We start from the raw sequence: 24128 nt of genomic DNA, 5'->3' as shown, positions 1-24128 counted from the left end.
AACATTAGTTTCTTGTGAGCTATCCCGACCATTCATCTATACTCTGACAACGGTTTTGGATTATCTGCTTGCTCCTGTCTGTCCCTGTTTTAACGTTTTGCCTGCCTGACAATTCTCCTAATAAACTGCATTTAGATCCTCAACTCTGTTGTACCCCGACTCGTTTACACTATTATGTTTATGAATGTGTTGAAAAAAATCTTCTTTCCATTAAACAGAAATTGGGGAAAAAATTTACAGTGGGACTTATAATACAGGAGGGCTAATAACTCTGACATCAACTGTACATCGTCAAGTGTATAAATGTTAGACTCACATTGAAATGTATTGCTACCTCCTCCTCAATGAGACCACAGAGGAAGCTTATACACACTATTAGTATAAAGGGAAAGCCTTTTACCTGTCCCTGCGTAGTACTTGGTGCAGTTGCCATATTCAATGTCTTCTTGCTTAATATCAAACTGAGGCAGAGCAATTTCATCCATCTGCACGGGGTCACCAGACTGCCACATGAACTGCAGGTCATCTGTGGTGTAACCAACTATGAAGATAAAGATAAGATAAATGCATAACAATAATATATGCTGGCTTTTAAATGAAAGGGGACATGAACTGCATTGTTTTTTTTTTCACTTTGTACTGTTCGTTGAGGGCCAGGTATCATAATATATTTATTTCAAGTTTATTTTTTGTATAGTGCTTTTCACAATAAGTATTGATACAAAGCAGTTTTGTTAAAAGGGGCGCATCATTACTACTTTACAGTCAAAATGAGAAGAGTTAAGGAGTTGTTTGGACAGACATATAAACATAGTTGCCCTATATACCTTATATAGTGTATAGTGTTCTTTCAAACTGGTAATATTTACAGTCAAGCTCGAAATTGTTCACACGATTGGGAAATTCTGACTTAAAGTTTTTGTTTAAATGTAAATAAAAGCTAAAATATATAGTATACATATATATATATATATATATATATATATATATATATATATATATATATATATATAGTAATTTCATAACAATGCCTCTTATACATCATCTTAATATCTGTTGGAAAAAAACTTAACCTGCCTTTATTTCTTTGTTCGTCATTCATGTTATAGAGCATAACTTTTGCACTTTACAGACTATATAGAATTCTGAAACCCTTGTTATTAGTGCTATGATATTAGGTGTGGTCGCTATATGAACTGCAGCCAGCAAATTATTGCTTGCACACCTAATGTATTTAAGACTAAATTAAATGAATCCATTTTTTTATATGACACATTGACTTTAGAGGACGTAATTGTTATTTTTTTGTACACTGAATGCAAGTTACATGTACTATAACATATAACTGCTCTATAACACATTCATTTTATGTTTTCTAGAACTGAAAAAGCTCTCAGAAGCATGCATAAATGCCACATCCTTTTGATTTTCCTTGCAATAATCTCGCAAGTCCTTTAAATGTCTGCGTCATTTTCAATAACAAAAAAATTAAATAAAAAAAAAAAAACTTGCTGGTTGAATAAAAGTAGCTTTAGACACAATTTGCCAGGGCTATGAATAATTTTGGCCATAACTGTATGTGTATATTACATGTTTAAGAAAGTGTCTTTGTGTATTGAGTATATAATTATATAGAGCCCATTGAATATGTGGAGGTTCGTTGGTAGTTTTGTTCTGCAATTATCTCCCAAACATTGAAAGGACTCTGGGTTCTGTGCCCACTAATATAAATGTGATTTAGCTTAAAAATGCATAAATACTCAGGACTGTAAACTAATCTCCTTTAAGTAATATTAGTATTGTATACTCATTCCTACAGTACATAATAAACTAATACACTAAATAATAAACTAAACTGTTTTAGACAGATTGCTGTAGATTATGTGAAAAATAATGTGTTAACCTTATCTAGTACATCAAATAAATAAAATAATGACCTTTTAAAATTACATCATTTGTATTTTAAATTAAATTTAGGCTAGACAGTTCGTCCTTACATTTTCTATAAATGGTAATATTAAAAAAATTAAGCGGTGGTATATATTTTGCATGCATTTTTATGAATTTTTTTTTGTCTACATTTTTTTTTAAATGAATAATTCTTTCATCTTCGGCTGTGTTTTAACTAACAATAGTGAAGTATTGAAGCAATGTAAACACCCTTTCCCATTTCATTTATCTTCTTTATTTATTATTGTTTTCAAAATGATTATTTCCATATTTACGTACAGCTCTCAAGCTGCATTTTGCATCGCTGGGTATCCATGGGGAAGAGAGTCAAGTCCAGTGGACAAGAGAGGGTAACAGACAACCTGAGAAAAGAGAAAATAAACACATCTGAGAACCAGACAGTGATTCACGCCTGGCCAGTTTGAATCAGGCTAGCAATTTTAAAGGTAATTTTCCCCAAATACACTTCATGAGCAACTACCTGGCCATCTGAATGTGGAGTCTGTCTAACCATTTCTCCTACTAATAGCCTTCACATCACATTCATATTTAAACTGTGTTTTATAGGCTGCTCACCCTTATGTTAATGCATCTCTAGAGCTGATTTCGCATGCTGCAATGGTTCACGTGACTCTAACGTCAAACCAAACTTCTTTTACTCAATGAAAAGCATAATTACAGGAGAGTGGGGACGAAAGTAACGTGGGACGACAGTGACAAAGTGTTTTTCTCGAAGCCCAGACAATATTTGCTTTCCAGGCTATAACAACATATTTTGCATGCAACATTTGATGGAGCTACCAAATATCATGTTATTTTGAGGCCGTGTTCCACTTAGCTCCAAATTTCAGTTTTTAGGTGCAAACAGTAAATTATTGCAGTGGTTCTTTTTTACAAGTTGTGTTTCTGTTTTGATGTCACACTAATGATCAATCTAAAGGTTGTTTAGTGAAATAACACATCCTGTTGGGATGAAAGTAATGCTGTTATTTATGCCCCACTGCTAATGCAAACCTTATTTTTCGCTTCCACATTAGAGTTTGCAGTGTTTGGATTTAAAAATGTTTAAAAAATTAATGCAAATTGCCAATAATAATAATAAAATATTCAAAAAATGTTACATTTGCATCATTAGATTGCTTTTTAAACATTTGAGAGAATTGAAATTTAAAATGAAAATGCTGTTTAATAATTTTAACAAAATATGTTTGCTGTTAACATTAACAAGGTCATAGTCAGATATACGTAAAATAAACAAGACTAAGCCAGTAAATCTAGCCAATATTGTTGTGTTACTTTCGTTACGTTCCTGTCTTTGGGAGAAGGGTATGAATGAAGGTCGGAGCCAAACCAGGGACCTTCTTACTGTGAGGCAACAGCACTACCAACTGTGCCACCGCGTCACCCAGTTTTAAGTTATATGAATCAAATACATTCTGCAACTTCATCAAGATTTCTTCTGAAATTTATTTTATCACTAGGCTGCATCACATGAAAGTCAATCCAAATTGAAATGATTTCACAGATGCCACAGACATAAAAAGGTCTTTTCAATTATCGGTATAAATTCTTCATACAGCTCCCTTCTTGTGCACAACATCCACACCAAGGCATATTTATTTAAAACGCCATTAACACATGAAAGCTTTTTGGTTTTCTTCCATAATCTGACAAGCAAAGAGCTACTTTTTTAACACCAGCGAGGCCACACAGCACTTGGGCTGAAGCACATTGCCAAGTTATTTTTGAAAAGGCCTGGGAGAGGTTAGAGAGAATGAACATTTCCTTCTATGATCTGTTTTGGTTTAAGATGTATCCTTACAGTATGCTATACAGTACAAATTGTCTGAATGGAAAAAAGTGAGAGACAAGGGTAGACTTACAGTATATGTTATATCTGCACAAATTATATTATATCTGCACAAATGACCAGCCAGGAAGTTCCAAAATTAAGGTATTTCATTTTTTGGTGGAGAATGTAAATAAAGAGACTACGGGATAAGAAGTGCTGTAAGGTGCATCATTTTCATTGAGAAAAGAAGATAGATGAGCCTTCAGGAGGAAATTGAAGGTCAATTCAAGAGTACTGGCAGAATTTGTTTCAGGGAGGTATAATATGAAATAAACACTCTTTTTTCTCTTTAAAAGACTTTCATTAAGACAGTAATCCCCTGCCACACACATACTGTACCCAGAGACAAAGCAAGGCATCCTGGGCTGGTGCCAAAAGCGAGAAAGGGCTCACGGAAGACCACCCAGATCATGCTGTGATCCGGGTGGCATGAACAAAAAACAAAAAACACACACACACTATGGAAATACATTTGCCTCAGACATAACAGAGCAGAACGTGATGCTCTTAAACACACTTCCCATCCACACTCATGTGGCTCTGTGCCAATGTTTAGATTTGATCTTTTTACCCTGAACTGGACCATGTCCAATGCACGGCTGGCACAGTGACCACACTAACAACTCACATTTGTTCAAACTATAATGGGCTGTGCAATTGTGAGTACCTTTATATGTGACTGTTTGTTTGAAGTCCTCCTGAAATCGAAATTAAAGTAGTTGTGGGGTATTATTATCAATGTTACTCTTAAGTTTATCTATAAGCGAAGTTATCAGAGTACCTCAGCTTTACATCAGACCTTCTGGCCAATCGAATGATCCCTAGTATCTGAAGTGTCCCATCTGAAACATCAGACCCGTTTAACTCCTATACTGATTGTTATATTTTGAATGGTTTAGACAGATTCAACAGACTCAACATTGCTATTATAGACTTTTTGTCATGAGGCGTATGCACTTTAGCTCAACGATTCTGACAATGCTGGAAAAAAAACAAAACATTATTGGCTATTTTTGTAAAGGGGGATGGGCTAATTTATATGCTCCACCTTGTCTTCATGCTTCAATTTAAATTACATCACACATAAACACACACCTCTAAATATATCTGCGCTGACAACTTTTAGGCTTATTACTTGAAATAAATGCAGATCGTAATGCTTCCTTGGACTGGTCTTGAGCAGATGTGGTATTAGTGGACTTCATTCATTCAGCAGGAGCTGCAGATAAAGCAGTGGAGAGATAATGACAGAGGTGTCCACCACTGCTAAAGGACTGAACTTTCACATGGGATCAAATAACAGGAGCTGTAATTTAGGTGTCAGTGCTGAGGTGAAATCCTAGGGTCAGCTGATGTATCGAATCTCCAATTCTAGGATCACTTGAAGTCCCTGGAGGTTTATTAAAAGCATTAAGAAGAGCTTGGAGGACTCGGTCACCATGTTCCCTGTCATTCAAACATTAAATACTTTTTAAGACTCTCGTTTTACATATTTTGGTTGCAAACTTAGATCTGCATGGAAGCGCATTACTCAATATTGCAAATACTAATAAAAATAGTAATATAGAAACAACATATATATATATATATATATATATATATATATATATATATATATATATATATATATATATATATATATATATATATCAATAGTTACAGTGAAGTATTTCATTGTGTTACAAAAAACTTCAATCCTAATTAAATGCTGTTCTTTTAATATTTTAATTAATCCAAATATTATAAATAAAAATGGTTATATTCTCCAAAAAAAAAAAAAAAAAAAAGCAGCTATAATATTATGAAATGTTTTGAGCACCAAATCAGCTTATTAGAATGATTTTAGAAGGAAAGATAGTAAGACTGAAGTACAGATGCTGAAAATGCAGCATGGCCTCAAAAAATACATCATATTTTGAAATGTATTTAAAGGGGAAAAGCTTATTCTACATTCCAATATGTCATATGATTCTCTTAATTTGTAATATTAATTCAAGCTTTATAAACATTGCGATTCGATAAATAAAATTCTTATCGTTTTATGTCAGCCAAATTAAATACTACTCGTACACTATCTGATACAAGTCTTGTCGCCTATCCAAGTTTTAGGAACAGCAAATAATAACTTGATCAATAGTAGTTGATCATTTAATATCAGAAATGGCTTATAAGAAAGGTAAAGGCCTTTAGATTAAACTTATTTTACCAAAATAAAATATGATCATGCCTTGATTTTTAATTATTTAATTAGGAGTAAGGTTTTGATAGACTTTGTTTAGACAAAAGTCTTGTCACTTAACAGAAATATTCTACAGTATAGAAAGTCATGGTGCAGTGAAAAATAATTAATATTGTGTATTACTCTCATGAGCTTGGATGACTGCATCCATACATCGCTGCAATGACTCAAATAACTTATTAATAAAGTCATCTGGAATGGCAAAGAAAGTGTTCTTGCAGGACTACCAAAGTTCATCAAGATTCTTTGGGTTCATCTTCAATGTCTCTTCCTTAATCTTACCCCAGACATACTCAATAATGTTCATATCTGGTGACTGGGCTGGCCAATCCTGGAGCACCTTGACCTTCTTTGCTGTCAGGAACTTTGATGTGGAGGCTGAAGTATGAGAAGGAGCGCTATCCTGCTGAAAAATTTGCCCTCTCCTGTGGTTTGGGCAGCACAAATGTTTTGATACCTCAGGCTGTTCATGTTGCCATGTACTCTGCAGATATCTCGCACGCCTCCATACTGAATGCAACCCCAAATCATGATTTTTCCTTCATTAAACTTAACTGATTTCTATCAGAATCTTGGGTCCATGTGGGTTCCAATAGGTCTTCTGCAGTATTTGTGAGGGTTAGGATGCAGCTAACAAGAAATGTATTATTATTATTGTTGCTCTTACAACTGGGATCTTCGACAAAACTTCCATCAGGTAGTGCATAGAAAAACCCCTTTTGAATGAGTCTATCATTTTTTTTGCATCGTCTCAAAAATTTATATTTTACTTTTCCAAAACAGGCTTCAATTAACTTGTAAATATGATTAATGCATAATTTCAACACCCTCTGATTAAACTCCTGCTTGGTAATTTGTTCTACTTTAACAACGATCTTGACATCTGATAAACTATTGTGTTTGCTATGTTTTAATTGCTGTGGTAAATAATGTGAGTAGGTGTCACCAGCACTTAGAGCTCATTTGTCTTTATCCACAAAGACAGAGGTGTGGTGTGCTGAGGGAAGAGAGCATTAAAGTTCACCTCATGCTGATGAGAACGTCTCCATTTCGGAAGATAAAGAGCAGGATGTTCTCCTGAGTAACGTCGTGAAAGTTAGCACTCTTTTCATTGGCAAAGAAGAGATCAGGTTTCCACAGGCATTTAAACATCTTTGGGTCAACGGTAAGTGAATCTGACTTGAAGTCCTGTGGAAGCCGGAGTCTGGGGTCATTCCAGCGTTGTCTCAGGAAGATGTTGACACGATAGTCCTGTAAAGCAAAAGACAAAATATGCATTAAATTGTCTACCTTGAAGATGAGCATGATTTCTGAAAGATCACTTGACTCAATACTGGAGTAATGGTGTTGGATATTTTACTTTGCCATAACAGGAATTGCTCACATTATGTTGCATTTTATTCATTCATTTAGGGTCATTCAAATTATGAGTTTTTACATTTTGGGGTGTTGTGGAAGGTGCATATTTTTTCTTACAATTATGGTGGTAACGGGTCAGTTTGAACTGCAATTTCAAAGTTAATTGTAGCTGCCAATATAAAAAAAGCATTGAAATAAAATAAAAGTGTATATATTAGCATACTTTTACCATGCACAGATTTGAAAGGCTGTAATTGGAAGAAATGTATGCAGTATTGAAGGTATAAAATTGCACCATTTTTATTGCAGCATTGTCATTTTGCTGGGATGTGATTTTAACTTTCTACTACATATTTCTATTACATCTATATATACTCTCTCTATATGCGCTCTATTTTGACGGTCCATGCGCAGAGCGCAAAACGCAGGGCGCAAGCGCTTTAAGTGCGTGTCAGAACGCGTTTTTGCTAATTTAAGGACGGGAAATCTGCCTTGCGCCAAGGCGCATGGTCTAAAACGATTGAGTTTATTTTCTTAATGAGTTATAGGTGTGTTTTGAGAATAAACCAATTATAGTCTCATCTCCCATTCCCTTTAAGACCCAGCTGCGTCGCGCCAAGAGTGCATTCGCTATTTACAGGACGCAAAGTAAGTCTAAGTGGAAAAAATGAGCATTTCACAAGCAAACAGTTAACAGTTGACAGTTTTTTTACAGAGAACTGTTAAACAGAGCATCTACTGCGTGAGAATGAGAGATAAATGATCTACTTTCACTTTCACTCTTGGATAGGGAAACCTTTACGCACAGACATCAATTAGCCTATAAATAATTAATTTCGTTTGTTAAGCGCAAAGATTTGTTTCAAAACTATTTCTAAATTTAGTTCTAATTTCTAGCAAACGAATAAATGAACAATAATTACCAAGTGTGGTCAAAATACTGAGTTATTTCCAAATACACCTGCCATGCCCCATATAGTCTTAAACCTGACAGGTGGGCTAATCTAAGCTTGTTTTTAATAAAACAAAAATAAATATGGATATATTAAATAATACTGCTAATAATAATAACATTATACAAAAGCAAATTGTTATGAATGAACTGAAAAAGCCTCCCGAGATGAAGAAGACATAAAAGCAGTGATTTTTCATATTTATGTAGGCTAGAAAATAATATGTTTTGTAATATTTTAATCCTTTATATTTATATCCTATATCTATTCTTATTATATCCTATATATATCCTTAATATAAATTTTTTTTCATATGTAGAGATATTTGCCTATTGCTCTCTTGTGCGTATTAAGCAGTGCGCAAGCGAGGCGCAACTCTGCACCGGAGTTTAGACCGGGTTAGTTTTGGTCTAATGAAAAATCTATTTTATTTTCTCAAAATAGCGACGCGCCAGCGTCCGCCTCAGAACGCCTTCCTTTTTAGACCAGAACACCTATGGGCGCACAAATGAGCGCTAATGCATTTGCTATTAAAACAGCATAGCGCAACGCCTCAAAACGACTCTTGCGCCAAGCTGAAACTACCAAAAGACTATTGCGCCACGTCTTGCACCACACTGCGCCGGGTGTATGATAGGGCCCTATATTTTTTTTTACAAAATATTTACTAATATCCAGTACATTTAAAAATGGCTGCACAGCCAAAATGGTGTATAAGCTCAAAAATGGCTTAGTTAAACTAATAACAGGTAAAACTTTTAAAACACAACTTGAACTCAGACAATGCGGAAGCTTAAATAATATAACATGGGAGTTTGTGTGCCTGACCACTTCAAAGGCTCAGTTTCCTCCCGATTTTAATCGAGATCTGGGTATTTTTAAACTTCTGGTGGGAGACTATGGGTGGAGCAGATCAGACAAATAGGCAGGGGCTAAATGAATTAATTATTTGTAAACCTGAAATAAAATGTTGAACTCAACACTAAAATTGTCTGGTAGCTAATGTAAAGATTTTAGAGTGGGGGTAGCATGGTCATAATTCCTTCTTCCCTTTAAGGCTAGGACACACCAAGCCAATGGTTGGCAATTGGGCATCAGCAGTTAACATTGGCTTGGCTAGTGGGTTTGGTGTGTTCCACGTGTTGCTTCTCAAAATAGGGTAACGTTAGAGCTCTGATTCAGCTTGCAGAATTGGCATCAGCTGAAGAAAGTGCTCTGACTGGGTATTCAGCAACGAATCAGAGTGTGACCGTGAAAGGACGTCGCTAGTAAACAGTTCTAGTCAAGAAGCTACACAAAGAGGCTAGCTGTAATTACACTATATTTCAGATTCCAGATAGAACCAGACTTGAGGCGACAACACAGTTGGGTTTCAGCAGCGCTAGTTGTTTGGCATTGGCTTGCTGTATACCAGCCTTTAAAATTAGTGCTATAGGGTTTTGTACGATCTGTAAACAAGCCGTTTGGGACTTTGATATGCCATAATAGAGGTAGTTACAATAATCTAAGTATGAGGTATTAAGCACATTATTCATGATTTGAAGTTTTAAAAACATTCTCGAGATTGGTTTTGTTGTGATCTGTGAGTAAATAAGTTATAGACAGGGTTAATTTGACTTGCAATCTCATTTATAGTAAGCTAATATTTTATAAACATCTTTCTGTATTTTGTATGAAATAAGCACTGCCTTAATGACTTTTATAGAAATCATTCAAGAGCCCCTATTATAGGTTTTTAAAAAATAACCTTCAATTCAATTCACCTTTATTTGTATAGCGCTTTTACAATGTAGATTGTGTCAAAGCAGCCTCACATAAAAGACTATAGTAAATTAAACAGTTTAGTTCAGTTTTCAGAGTTTAAGTTCAGTTCAGTTTAGCTCAGTTCAGCGTGGTTTAATAATCACTACGGAGAGTCCAAACACTCAGCTGTCGCTAGTGGCGACAGCGGCAAGGAAAAAACTTCCCCAATTGGCGAAAGTGAAGTCTTTCATGCAGTGTGAAACAGCTCTAAGTGAGGTGAAATATCCTGCTAAGGCTTAAATCTGAAATTGCATCATGTTTAAAACTATTGATTTATCTATAAGAGTGTCTATTACTCAGAGTGGTTGAAATGAATCGTCGCAGTAACAAATCCTTAGCCTTGTCATCGTGAGGTTGATACAGAACTCAAGCCCCGCCCATATGTCGCACGTGCAGACTTGGGATTATTTAAATGACCGGCCCACAAATACGAGAAAGAAAAGAAGGAAGACAAACACTGTGGCAGATCCCGGTTAAATTAAGTCGCAAAGATGCTGTAATCTAAGTGTGAGGGGAAGTTAGTGTTATTTTCCCTACTCAAAGATGAGGCTGTGAAGAGTCAGTTGTTGAAGATTATTTTTGCAAAAATACCTAAATACAGCATAATAGGTCAAGCCTTGTGCTGTGTTCCCATCATTGCTTCAGCTATCTACATGCTTACAGGGGGGATTCGCCAGCCGTATGTTAAAAGAAGGACCAGAAAAGATTAACGATATATGGGACTTTGCCAGAGCTTGACAGGAACTTTACAGTACACAGTTCATGGATCAGTTTCTTCCTCCATTTCACTTCCACTTCCATTGAAAATGCGCCTGTGCCGCTTTCTTATTTATTTAAATGAGTTTGTAAACTGGCAATCCTCTCCCGTTTGTCATTGCTAGAGAAACCATCAGCTATTTCTACACACGTGTGGCGGTTAAGTTTCTAAATAGTTCAGGTTTTCCCACTGTGTGGATTAATTATAAATGTGTGTTATAGTTAAGAATAGAGCAATATGCTGGTGTTTAACTGCATTGCTTTAATGCACTCCTGCATTGGGCTCACACATACACTCTGCACTCTGACTTCTTAAAAAAAAAAATCTGTGGTGGGCAATTCTCTCTGCCAGCCAATCAGCGCACAGATTAGCATTGCGCTAAGGAAGAGTTTGGGAACAAATGAATCGTTGAGCAAATCTTACAGGTGTCGTTGAGATAATTATGTAAAAATAAATGCTTATTATAAAACAATAAAAGTGTTTTTGACCTTGCATGCATATCTGCCTGTTGTTGGAGATCCTCAAAACCAAAATATGACCTTTTATAATGCAAAAAGGGGGCTCTTTAAAAATGCTTACTGACTTTAAGCATTCAAACTCTAGTATCTTACACATAATATATTTCTATATATTATTTCCAGCAAAAACAACTTGTTCAGACTTGTAGTTTGGTTCCTTAGGTTTGTTTGGTTCAGACCAAACAAATGAAATAATGATAATAATTCTGTCATCTGTATTAAACTGTAATCATTACTATTATGGTAATGATGATCATTACTATCACTGATCAGTCACAAGTAATTTTTCATCACTTTTTTTTTACCCGTGTTGCATTGAGATTTCGGCCAGCTTTTCAGTGGTTTCAGGCCCCGTTTACACTAAAAAGTTTTAGTTTTAAAACAGCGTTTTAGAATGAAAACGATCCACGTCCAAACTAGCGTTTCACCCAGCGTCAACATCAAATATATTAATATATAATTTATTCATTAATTTTCTTGTCGGCTTAGTCCCTTTATTAATCCGGGGTCGCCACAGCGGAATGACCCGCCAACTTATCCAGCTAGTTTTTACGCAGCGAATGCCCTTCCAGCCGCAACCTATCTCTGGGAAACATCCACAAACACATTCACACATACACTCATACACTCTTACACTATACGGACAATTTAGCCCACCCAATTCACCTGAACCGCATGTCTTTGGACTGTGGGAGAAACCAAAGCACCCGGAGAAAACCCACGCAAAGGCAGAGAGAACATGCAAACTCCACACAGAAATGGCAACTGAGCCGAGGTTCGAACCAGCAGCCCAGCGACCTTCTTGCTGTGAGGCGACAGCACTACCTACTACGCCACTGCCTCGCCCTATATAATTTATATATTATAAAAATATAATAATATACTAATTAATGTAACCGTGAACACTAATTCTGCACATCTGACTGATTGCTGAAAGAGAGGGTATGTTTAATATGTTCAATGAAAATGAAAGGAGGCAGTGATGTTATAAGCTCCGTTTTTTTTTTTTTTATAAATATGCATGAAGATGACGATCATAATATGCAGCTACATGACGCTTCAACATTTCTGCTGTCTGTTAAGTTGCTATAAATAGCAGTTCCTCACATCATGTTTTCATTTTATTGTTAAGATAGTGAAACAGCATAGCCAGGGAGATGTGAATGAGATTCTAAAGTACACTGTTCCATATGAAGATTTACCCGACGTGTCCTCTGGAGTTTGTTTTCCATATCAAACTTGTGAAGTCTGAACTTACAAGAAGAGGCCCCAAAAAGCCCCAATCAGATAGGCGAATGTCTGCTGCCCCACCTCTGTTTTTAGATAAGATGGACACTGAGACGAAGCAGCAGTGTATTAAATAAAACAGCCTCTTCAGCGTTTTCAAAACGCTCCATTTTCAGGGCTCGAAAACTACGGCGTAGTGTGGACGGATGCCGTAACCGTAGCTAAACTTATGCATTTTAAAACTAAAACTTATTAGTGTAAACAGGGCCTCAGTCTGCATGTTTGATGCACACCAGGGCTCAGATGGGAACATTCACGCTTGTTCAAATTAAGCAGTACACTCGCACCAGAGTTTATTTGGCTTCTGGGTTGTGGGATGGCAGTCATAAGGGCTGACACCTGCTTTTGTGTTGGATGACAGGAACTGTGAGAAGTCTCAACTTAGACACAAAAACAGCACATTAGTCCTACGGGTGACAGAGGAGCCCAGGTGTCTTCGGCATCGCCATGGCAGGCAGCATTTCTCACGACCCCTGAGTGATGTTTTAAAAAACGCTCGTCTCTGAAGGGTCCAGGCTCCAATAACGGCTGGTATTGAAGCCGCACAGCTGTGGCGCTTAGAGCTGCTCCTATTTACATTTCTAACTATCGCAAACATCAGAGGCGTGAGACGGGTGCTGCAATGAGGGCTCGGGCTGTATGTGAGCATCTACACTTGGGAAAACACAGGGTTCGTTAAGTCAGACTGGCCCCAGTTTCTCTGCCGGCTTGCGTGAGCAAAAGGCTTTGAAGTGGCATTTTCTAGAGGAGCTTGTTTTGCTAGTGCTGATACCGCGAAGACAGACGACATGCCAAATAAAATGGCCACAGTCCAGCTGCACTAAAGAGTTCAGGGAATCTGGTTCTTAAGTGTTTTTTGGGGTGGTGTGTGTATGATTCACATCTTGGTATGTCCTGTTTTTCCTTCAGGATGTATTACACACACCGTGGATGGTATTGTGTCATGTTTACAAATGTTTTTGTCTGACTTTTCTGTCCAAATGTTAATAAAGAGCTAAATAAGCTGTTGTAGGCAGTGACTTCTTACTGGTCAGGTCTCGGGAGAGGTTATGAATAGCCTTTTTGTATTTCTGTCGCATGCCACCTGTGCGTGACCGCAGCAAAATGATGCAACAACAAAATGGGACATTATTTCCAATGCCTGCTGTAATGCAATGCTTCTGTTGAAACTACATTCAACCTATGACACCATGCAGTGCTAGGCAGAAAACACGGCCCTCTGATGTGCTTCCAGGAGAAATATTTTCAGTGGAGGTGATCTGAGACACCTTGGTATGATGGGTTGTTTTTGGGTGTCACTGCTCATAAGGAGCCAGATGTACGATTGTGGGGTCTGAGGGTGTTTTTTTTTTTTTTTTTTTACTTCTCGTGGAGTGTTAAGTAAACACAGTAAGCTCGAAATAAAGCACACAGTCATGAAGGCAATCGTCAGTCTGGAAGTTGTCATTTGACAATCTGACACTTAAAAAAAAAACTTTTAAAAAATGTCAATAGGGGCATTATTCAATTCAGAAAACAAACTACAATTATGAAAGTATTAAAATATATATAGTGGGGTGTAATAATGAGTATTGAAGACGTCACCAATTTTCTTAAAAAACATATTTCTAAAGGTGCTGTTGTCTTGAAATTTTCACCGGATATTGATAACAACCAAAGAAATTCATCAATGCAAAGAAAACAAAACTGATTAGTTTACAAATTAAGTTCTGTGTAATAAAATGAAATGACACAGGGAAAAAGTATTGAACACATGAGGAAAGGGAGGTGCAGAAAGGCAGTGAAAGCCCAGACAGTAGCTGAAATCTCTCAGTAATTATTCAGCAACCCTCTACTGTTGGTCATTTAACTAATGTAAAAATAGAAGTCAGTTTTAGGTTTCACGTTATTATTTTTATTGTGCATTTATCAGATAAATGCATTGTGAGTATTAGAGTAAAATATAAATACAGTATAAAAGCAAATCAAATCCAAACTTGTGAATAACAGTGCTTCCCACACACATAGATTTTACTTGAGCGGAAGGTATAGGTAAATTAACAGCCTCCCAAGTATATTTGGTGATACTTCATTCTTTTTTTTTTGCTATTATCATCTTTTTTCACTCTTTTGTATCCACACAAGGTAACCAAACATCCGTGATCGATTAAGTAGACGAGTTTTTCTTTCTTTCTTTCACTTGTGTGTGTGTGTGTGCGCGAAAACCACCAACACCCCTACAGACTTGCTCTGCAATGAGCCACAGAGACGCACCATTTTGGGACTTAACAATGCATCCGGCTGGGGTTTGTAAATCTTCTAAAATGTCTGGAATTCTACTTTTGCTTTCGCTTTCTAAAGCTGTTGTTAATTGTATGCAGTTTTGCATTACCTTTTTATTATTAAGTAATTTTTTTCTCAATATATTTGTTGTGCCTTCTATTATTTTCTATTATCAGCATTTTATTTAAAAAAATATTGTTTTAAATGTAATAATATATAAAACTATATATATATAAAACTTGAGTTTGCAGCTGGATATTATTGGGGGATCGCTGACAGAAACAGTGAACAGCTCCGCCAGAGCATGTTTGAAGCTCATATGCAGGTTTATTGTACATTATATGGCAGAAACACCATTAAGCCTCGCTAGATCCTTCTGTTTGGGTGCGCGTCCATTATAAAAGACTTACAGGACATTAATTTGGACAACTATGTGAATATGATAAATAGTTCACACAAATATACACAGAGAGACTTCCACTTCATGCAGTTTGTGAATAAACAGACTCGCGTGTTGCAGAAGTAATCAATCACAGAACAAGAGAAAGTGCATTACTTCGATCATTTTAATATAGCATATATTATATATTATTATATATTAAAATTATGGCATAATATTGAAAGTAAATTTTAAGCTATCTCGTGGCCCACCAGCAAGACTGCTGAGGCCCACTAGTAGGCCACCGCCCACCGGTTGAGAATCCCTGATCTAAACGACAGAGAAAACTTTACAATATACTCGGAGAGGATGAAATGCCATCTATACTTGGCTGCAAAATAGATGTACACCATTAGAAATAGGTAATCAGATATAACCAGAGATATTGTCTGTTTTTATTCCTTTTATACATGTACTAAATGTTTTGGCAGCACTGTACTAAATGTCATGTTAATAAAGTAACCTGAACCTTAACTTGAGAGAGAAATAGAACAGCCTTTAAAAAATAACCTATTGTAAAGAAACTGTCATAATAAATGAGAATATTGTTAAAATTACTTATTTTTTTGTTTGTCGCGTGTAGTAAACCTTTTATGTGCCATGGGTGAAAGGTGTATTTCAATCTGGCTACCACTGTAAGTATATTTCAAACCTGTGGGAAGCACTGGGTGATGCTGAATGTGAATGAAAGCGCATGTGAAGTAGAATACCATAGTAGTCTCTTGGATAGACCCAAAGCTGTTGATGAAAATGTTCACACGATCCTCAACAGGAATACCTACAAAAACAAACAAACAGCACATCAATCCCATCTATCAAACGAAAGATTTTAACAGCGAATTTCTCACAGACATTATAACATTAACTGTTTGGTTTATACCATGAAACATATGTTTTCACTTGATGTACACGACATGGAAAGCATGGCATTATAGGAAACTGTTCCAACTACTTCATTGCTATTCCTGTTCCCAAGATTATAATGTTGACTTTAATGACTGCCAGGAGCTTTCATCTTGCTCAGATATGAAGAGCAGCTGGCTGGCCATAGGGAGTAATAACACTGAATCATACAGTGAGCTCTTAACACTCAAACCACATCAAGGTCTACGTTTACATTCAATGCCAGCGAGCAGGGAGGCAGCAGAGGTTCCCACTCTTTACAACCTGCTTCATTATATCAGGAAAGCACTGCCAACAGTAGCATAACTTTAAATGACGTATATGCCGCAATGTATATACAAGCAATAAAACATGCAATGTTATTTTATTTTTTTTGTATTTATTGGCAGGTGCGCATGCAGAAGACTTGAAAGATTTAAAATAGTAACAATTAACTAGTATAGAGAAAAAAGAAAAAATACTTGAATTAGTGTCTAAAGCCTTGTGTACACTTATGTATTTTAGTTTTAAAATACATAACTTTTGCTACAGCAATACCATCTATCAAAGTCCAGATTCCGCGAACGGCATGCAATCCGGACCCGACTCCAATTTGTATTCCAAGACGATGCGTAAAGGATTTAAATTGTGGATTTCCTTCATTGATAAATGCATAAACCTTGTAAATAACCTGTTTAGTAGTTTTTTTTTTTTTTTTAATTAATTAATAAAAAAATAAATGGTAGCTGAAATAAAATCAAATGCAAAATATTCAATATGAATACGTATGTACTTGTGATTTTTCTGCTTTTTTATTTTAAATAAATTTGCAACAATTTCAAAAAATCTTTTTTCACATTGTCATTACGGGGTATTGTGTGTAGAATTTTAAGGAAATAGATTGATTTAATCCATTTTGGAATAAAGTTGTAACATTAAAAATGTGGAAAAGTACAACTACAAAACCTAAACTTTTCATTACACACCTTTTGAATTATTCACCTTTTTTGGAGAGTCTAGATTGGTCTGGATACTCCAAAAAATTTTCTTTTTGAATGTATAGGTAAAAAACACCGGTTTCTCAGTTGAATGCAATATATTTCATCTTAGATGAGATACTGTTACCCTAAAAAAACTAATTAAAAAACATGTAAAAGAAAAAAAAAACTGTACATATACTGTAGGAATGGTGTATCAGAAAATTCTGGCAGTTTTAAAACACTGACCTTTCCAAACCGCAGTAAACCTTGAAACCGGTCCCATGCCTAGTCACTAACTACTTTAAGTGCATTGTGTCTGACATTGCATCTTTGAGATATGCAGTCTAAGCTTGCAACATCATGGCTGCATCCAGATGTTATTACCCAAGCTTTTTTTTTTATTTGTACAAAAATGCACTTATATTTGTGGTTTTGCCACATTTGCATTAATGTGTTTTGAATGCAAATGCCACTTTATTAAAAAAAAAAAATTAAACAGTGTTGACTTGTGATGCATGTTATGGATGTTTATTAAAAACAAGTTATGTAATATCAATTGTTCCAGACCTTTGACCAAATAAAAATTCAGGTCTGAACCTTTTAATAGAGACATTGAAAACCCCTGGTTTACACTATAAAATAACCATGGAATGGAATGGAAATTTGCTGGCATTGTTGTTTAATTTAGCAGCCATTGTGCAGGTAAACTTCAATGTCGTTTTATTTATTCTGACATGACTCCTAGTCGATCGAAATAGTCATCTTATAAATATTCAGTTGTTTCAGTCAGTTCAGTTGTTATTTTAGGTAACAATTCAACCTCATCGTGTCCATACAATCACTTCATTGTTCATTCTGGTCAGTGTTGTTGATTAGTAACATAATTTTTTTCAATAGTAAGCATAGACTTCCTGCTTATACTTGATCATGCGTGCCCAGAGTGTGTTGTATGGTCACGTGATGTAGATTTTTAGCGAAGTTCTTCCGTGCGACAAAACTAAAATGATTAAGTGTAAATGGGCCAAAATCAGCTAAAACAATGAAAGATTAAAATCTAAATCTCTGAGGCATGTTTACAGCACAGTGTAGAATCGATTATATGAATCATTAAGCCAGTTCTGAAAGTAAAATGGGTTGAACCTAAAGCTATCAACTTGCAATGTCTACCTAATAAAGTGTCCAGTGAACTATACTGTGTTGTTAGGAAAACCTTGAAATAAGCCTTGAGAGAGCTTCATCTGCAAGTGGTGTTAGAAGTTAGAGGTTTGTGATCCTTGTGTTGCTTAAAGAGAAAGTTTGAAAGTCATGTGGACGCTAAGGTCTTCTTTTTGGTTGTTAGACAGTGTAAATGTGGCTGCCAGGGTACTGTAAGTAGCAGGCAGGCAATTGTTGGGGCATTCTTGCAGATGCTGAGGTGCATTGATAAGAAGCTGCTGAGATGTTCTGGGTCAGTGCAGGAGTTACTAGGAGGGATTCATGAATGACAGCTAAGGTGTTCTGTGTTTTGCTAGGACACTGGTAGATGGTTGCCAGAGGTTGTTGAATAGTCGGGTGGTTTGTAGTTGGCTCTCTTTGGAGTTGCTTTTGTCTGTAGTTTTGCAACAGTGTTCAGAGTGGTATGTATTGGGTGGCATCTGTTGCTAGATAGAGTCGGTGTACTGACCTTTGAAGTTTGGTCGGATTCGTGGGTCATAAGTGATCAAAAGCTTGTTGAGGATGTTGCTAGTAGAGTTTGCTGGAACCCGTGCCAGGTCTTCTGATGACAGCTGCCTGTACGGAGCAAAAACAACAAAAGAAACCTTAACAACATCAAAACTACATGAAACCATGCTAAAGATTCATTGACCTGTTTAATAAACTATGGATGACAATAGCTGCTTTTCCCCAACATTCTTGAAACTATCTTGTTTAGTGTTCAACAGAAGAAATGCATTCATAACCGTTTAGAACCACTTAAGTATGAGTAAATGTGAACTTTTTATTTAATGGCTGAACTTTTCCTTTAATTAGCCGCAGTATTATACATTTACAATATTAAAGCAGATTAGTTGTTTTTGTAGTTCCTGTTGCATAGCCAAACTACACATGGGTATAGTGCCATACAGAAGCAGTGTTTAATGACAAAATGTGCCACATATGGTTCAATAAATGCACTTACGAAGGACAGTAAACTTGTTTTCCTTTCTTCTTTCCCTTTTTAGCAGATTTTTCTTTGGTGAATCCACCTTCCATCCACAGACAGATGATGAGCAACATAAAAATCACCTTTAGAGCCTTCATATTACAGCAACTCAACTTAGCCTGCAAGAGAAACAAAACATACGTTAAGAAACTAAATCACAAGCACATTACATATCGAGAGGAGTCTGGATGCAGACCTGATACAGTGCAATCTGAGCTTCATCCAATGCTTATTAATGGGCTCACCTAACTCCACCCCTAACCCTACCCCTCACAGTGATGTCACTCGATCCATTTGAGTGCATTGTGTCTGACATTGCAAAGCTGAGTGATGCAATGTCAGGTTGCATCATAAAGGCTTCATCCAGATACTATTGTACATATCAGTAACATTTGGTGCATACCAAATCACATACATATGTAATATTCTATGCATTCACACTGAAATATTCTTTTTTTTCTAAAAAGAACAAATGCACTTTAAATACCCAGATGATGCACTTATTCAACCATTAAAAATAAGCGTGGAATGTTGGACACTTCATGCACTCAACAGATGCAGCTTTGCTCACAATCATTGGAACAAAATGAAGGTGAGCAAATAATAACATCATTTTTATGTTTGGTGAACAAACATTTTAATTTTATAAAGATTTGTTACAAGCTGTTCACATTGGTAATAAATGGCGATCAGCACAAAATATTCCAAACAGTCCTTTCATAGGGTTCATACACATTTTTACCAATATTCCATGACTTTTGCAAGACTTTTCCAGAACTTTCAAGTACATTTTCATGATGTAATTTTTCATGTAATGTCTACACAGTCTATTTTGTTTAAATTTGTTTTTATATCTATGTAAAATTGATTTTGATAATGCATACACAACACTAACATTGTGAGAGCAAGTTTTTGGCCAAGGACAGAAAAGAAGTAAAGACAACTAACCTATATTTAAGTTAATGCTGAATAATATATCGTTTCAGCATCGATATCGCAATGTGTGTATCCGCAATAGTCACATCGCAGGATATGCAATGTTGAGCTTATAGTTGAATATAAGTTAAAAATTGCTTACCATTTTCATTACACCCTTCACTTGTTTAAAGCATTTATAAGTTTTCTTTTTTTTTTTTTTTTAAATGAACACAAAACGAATATAATTTAATAACTCGTATAGTATTAAGACAAATGAAGTGTGAGTGAATAGTGAGTACATTTTAACCTTTGAGTTAACTGTCCCTTTAAGGTCTGTGATTGTGTGAACATTTCAATATTTCAAATATTAAAACATCTGGCCACAAGAATTATTTTGTAACTTTTATAAAGATTAAATAATATACAGTGAAGACTATGCAGTGTTGATTAGTCAATATCTGTACCTGAATAGCGAATACCTGAAAACTATATTTCACTTTTATGATTACTACATTTTATTTATCTATGCTTGTAATTTATTTGTTATATGTTATTCGAGATTCACTCCTCTACGAAATCCCCCCGATCAATCCAAATAAACTGGTTAAATCATCTGGTGAAATTGTATTCACAAATATCGTAATACAAAATATAATGTCAGATTTTTCCAATATCGCGCAGCCCTAATTCAAGTATACAGATATTTGTTAAACTAATTTCTATGACTTTTCCAAAACTTTGTGGGTTTTTCTCTTTTCCAAAACTTTTCCAGGCCTAAAAAATGCCATGCCAAAATTCCATGACTTTTCCAGGTTTTCCATGACCGTATTAACCCTGCTTTTAACAGTCCTTTGTATGAGCTGCAACTGAGGAAACTAATTGGAAAATAACATTAGCAGATTAAGTCATTACATTATGGCCAGAAAAAAAATTATTGTCTTTGTTCAAAGCCATTTTTACAAGCAGAGCACTCATTCTCGTGCTACTGGTGGATAACAGTGTCCTCTCTCAGAGGACATGCAGTTAGGACAGGACTGTGCTGGGCTGTCTTGGAGAATGATGACCTGTTGGCTCAGGAAATATGTTTCTGTTGTATCCGTGACCGCTTTAAAAATGGTTATGGTTGTCTGCCACTGTGGGTGGTCTGACAATGTGGGTTTACAGTACAAAAGCACATTGTTTCCACAATTTAAAATGATAAATTAAATAATTTATTATCAAAATTACTAGTTTTCCCCAATATAAACTGTATTTTACTGATTTTTATGCCACTACTGTTTTAGCCTCATTGGAAAAACATTCACCTTTTTTCAAAACTCAAAAAGAACCAAAACATTCAATTTGCTGCAGGTTTCACAAAATGGCAACAATGTTTGCACCAACACTCAATAAATACTTATAAAATATAGTGTATGATTTAGAAACCGAAACATCTCCGTAAGCATGGCTTTTACCGTTTAGTAAACTTGCTCCGTAGCTCATGTGGTATATAGTAATGTATATGTACATTTCCCCTGATACACAGTTCAACAAAATAGAGTTATTAAATATTAACCCTCATGTCATTTCAACCCCCTGAGGCCTTTGTTCATCTTTGAAATACAAATTAAGATTTTTTAGGTGAAATTCAGACTGAACTCACAAGAAAACCTAACTATTTGCGGAAAGTTGACTAATTCATATGAATTCATATGATTTCATTTATACAAAATCATGGTTTTTAAAAGGAGGCGTACCCCCAAACCCTACCCCTAAACCCAACTGTCATTGGGAGACGAGCAAATTATAACAAAATGTACGACTGAGATTCATACAATTTAGCCATACAAATTAGCCAAATGTTACAAATTCCCTTGAGATTGTGTTGGTGAAATCCTCCCTCATCCTCCATTGACACCAAGGTTCCCAACTCGTTCAAATTCCAAAAAAATAACCAAACAAACAACCTCAAAACAAAACTACGTCTATACTGGTTCAATCAGAATATTATCAAGCTATGAGAATACATTTATTCTCACATAAACCAAAAATAATTACTTTATTCAACAGTTTTTTCTCAGTTTCAGTATGGGGGGCGCATTCAGGAGCACTGTGCACTGATGTATAATTGCAGTCTATGTACTAGCAGATGATGGAAATATTTCACCAAAAATAACTTAATTCTTATTACGAAGACAAACAAACGTCTTAGGGGTTTGGAATGGCATGAGGGTGAGTAATTAACGAATTGGGTTCGGTTCAGGTAAGCTTTAGAGTAAATTTGTACAGTATTTTAAATGTGGTAAAGCACTAATCTCTTAGCTTAGCTCATTAGATTTCTGGAAGGCATGTGTTCATGTGTTCAACCAACATAATAATTATAAACATAATACAGAACCCCTAGTTTTTTGTGATTTTTCGATCCCATGCGAAATCAACAAAAGGTTGCACATTTTATTATTTAAACACAAAATAATTGCAAAAATGTAAATAATCTCATAAAAAAATCCAATTCCAAACCATATAATCACATTATATTTATTTCAGTTTGCAATTAATTGTTTTATGTGACTTCTAGACATTGCATATGCAGCGCACGTGATGTATTTGAGTGTCTCTCGAAAAATGACACCTCATCTGCACCCTCACAGAAGCGGAAGAAGCGTGAGTGAATTACATGTGAAGTCAATGCAAAGATGGGATTAGACATCCTGTAGCGTTTTGAGTTTGACACGCTTAAGACTGCAAAAGAAAGTTGGAGCAAACATCTAACAAACGGAGCAATGGAACAGACAAAAAAAACAAGCAGCTTACAATGATGGAGATTGGTTCAAGGATGATGGCCACTGGACATGACCGAATTGAAGGACATAATTTGTGCTTTACATGTATGGCTGGTGTTATGATGTGCTGCAAATCTATAATTTATTTAATTGAACTGTTTCCCTGCAGTTAATGAGAGAAAACACTTCCCTACTATTGATGAGTTTTACAGCAATCCGTGTATTAGGTGTATTATGGTAGGGGAATCCCTAACACATGTCCTGAGTAAGATAAATGATGTCAGATGCACTGGGAAGTGAAATCTGAGACAGAGAAAGTAAGATCTTGCATAAAAATAAGAGTTATACCACCTTCCCTTGGCTTAATCCCAACTGTTTTAGATTTGTTTTAAATCTCGTCCTGACAAGAGACTAAAATAAAAAAGCTTTATTTTTATGAATTGTGTCATTGTCACTAACATAGTAGGCTACCTAATATGGTAAACAAGATATTATTGCAAAATTGTCTGCAAATTTCTGGGAAATACCACCACAAAATCATTTTTATCGCAAAAAAATTATTAAAAAATCATGAAATAATAAATTTAATAATAAATCATTGCCACAGTCACATGAAAATGCTGAAAATGCATTTTAGCACCACTCAATGAACATCTTGAAACTGCCAGTAAAACAATTTTTAATTATCCCGGGTTTCCCTTTGCTTCATATTTTTAACTATTTGCAGGATTACTGAATTTAAAAAGTACTTTTGGAAAAAAGAAAGACATTTAGCATGCTAGTAGTAAGGCCTACATGTCAGGAGTTTGACATATTTCCAAACACTTATCCATTCAACAATGTGCACATGTACAGTCCTGCTGTATAACACAACCATCAATGAGTGTCCAAAATGTAGAGCAGAGGAAGCAATTGTACAGATCAGCGTGAGGAATTCCCCTCTGAGAAGCTGCCAGAAAACTCCCCTGTCTAGACTCTTCCAGCC

General features: G+C 35.7%; 2 protein-coding genes across 10 annotated transcripts in view; one reads left to right on the top strand and one right to left on the bottom strand.

Moving 5' to 3' along the window:
* Positions 1 to 24128, top strand: part of pdgfc (platelet derived growth factor c) — a 290898-nt gene that overhangs the window by 136495 nt on the left and 130275 nt on the right. The gene's annotated exons all lie outside the window — the stretch shown is intronic.
* Positions 1 to 24128, bottom strand: part of glrbb (glycine receptor, beta b) — a 40998-nt gene that overhangs the window by 14591 nt on the left and 2279 nt on the right. For all 3 annotated transcript variants that reach the window (XR_015506761.1, NM_001003587.1, XM_087280384.1), the window contains 6 exon segments: positions 19440 to 19582; positions 18945 to 19051; positions 16130 to 16197; positions 7066 to 7292; positions 2230 to 2312; positions 401 to 541 (listed from right to left, as the gene is read on the bottom strand). Coding sequence is in view for 2 of the 3 variants with exons in the window: in NM_001003587.1 (NP_001003587.1) it covers positions 401 to 541; positions 2230 to 2312; positions 7066 to 7292; positions 16130 to 16197; positions 18945 to 19051; positions 19440 to 19561 (748 nt within the window). In the remaining variant the exon portion in view is untranslated.

Source organism: Danio rerio, chromosome 14, assembly GCF_052040795.2.
Source record: "Danio rerio strain M-AB ecotype USA chromosome 14, GRCz13ab, whole genome shotgun sequence".
Taxonomy (NCBI): domain Eukaryota; kingdom Metazoa; phylum Chordata; class Actinopteri; order Cypriniformes; family Danionidae; genus Danio; species Danio rerio.
This window is presented reverse-complemented; position numbering and strand designations above follow the sequence as displayed.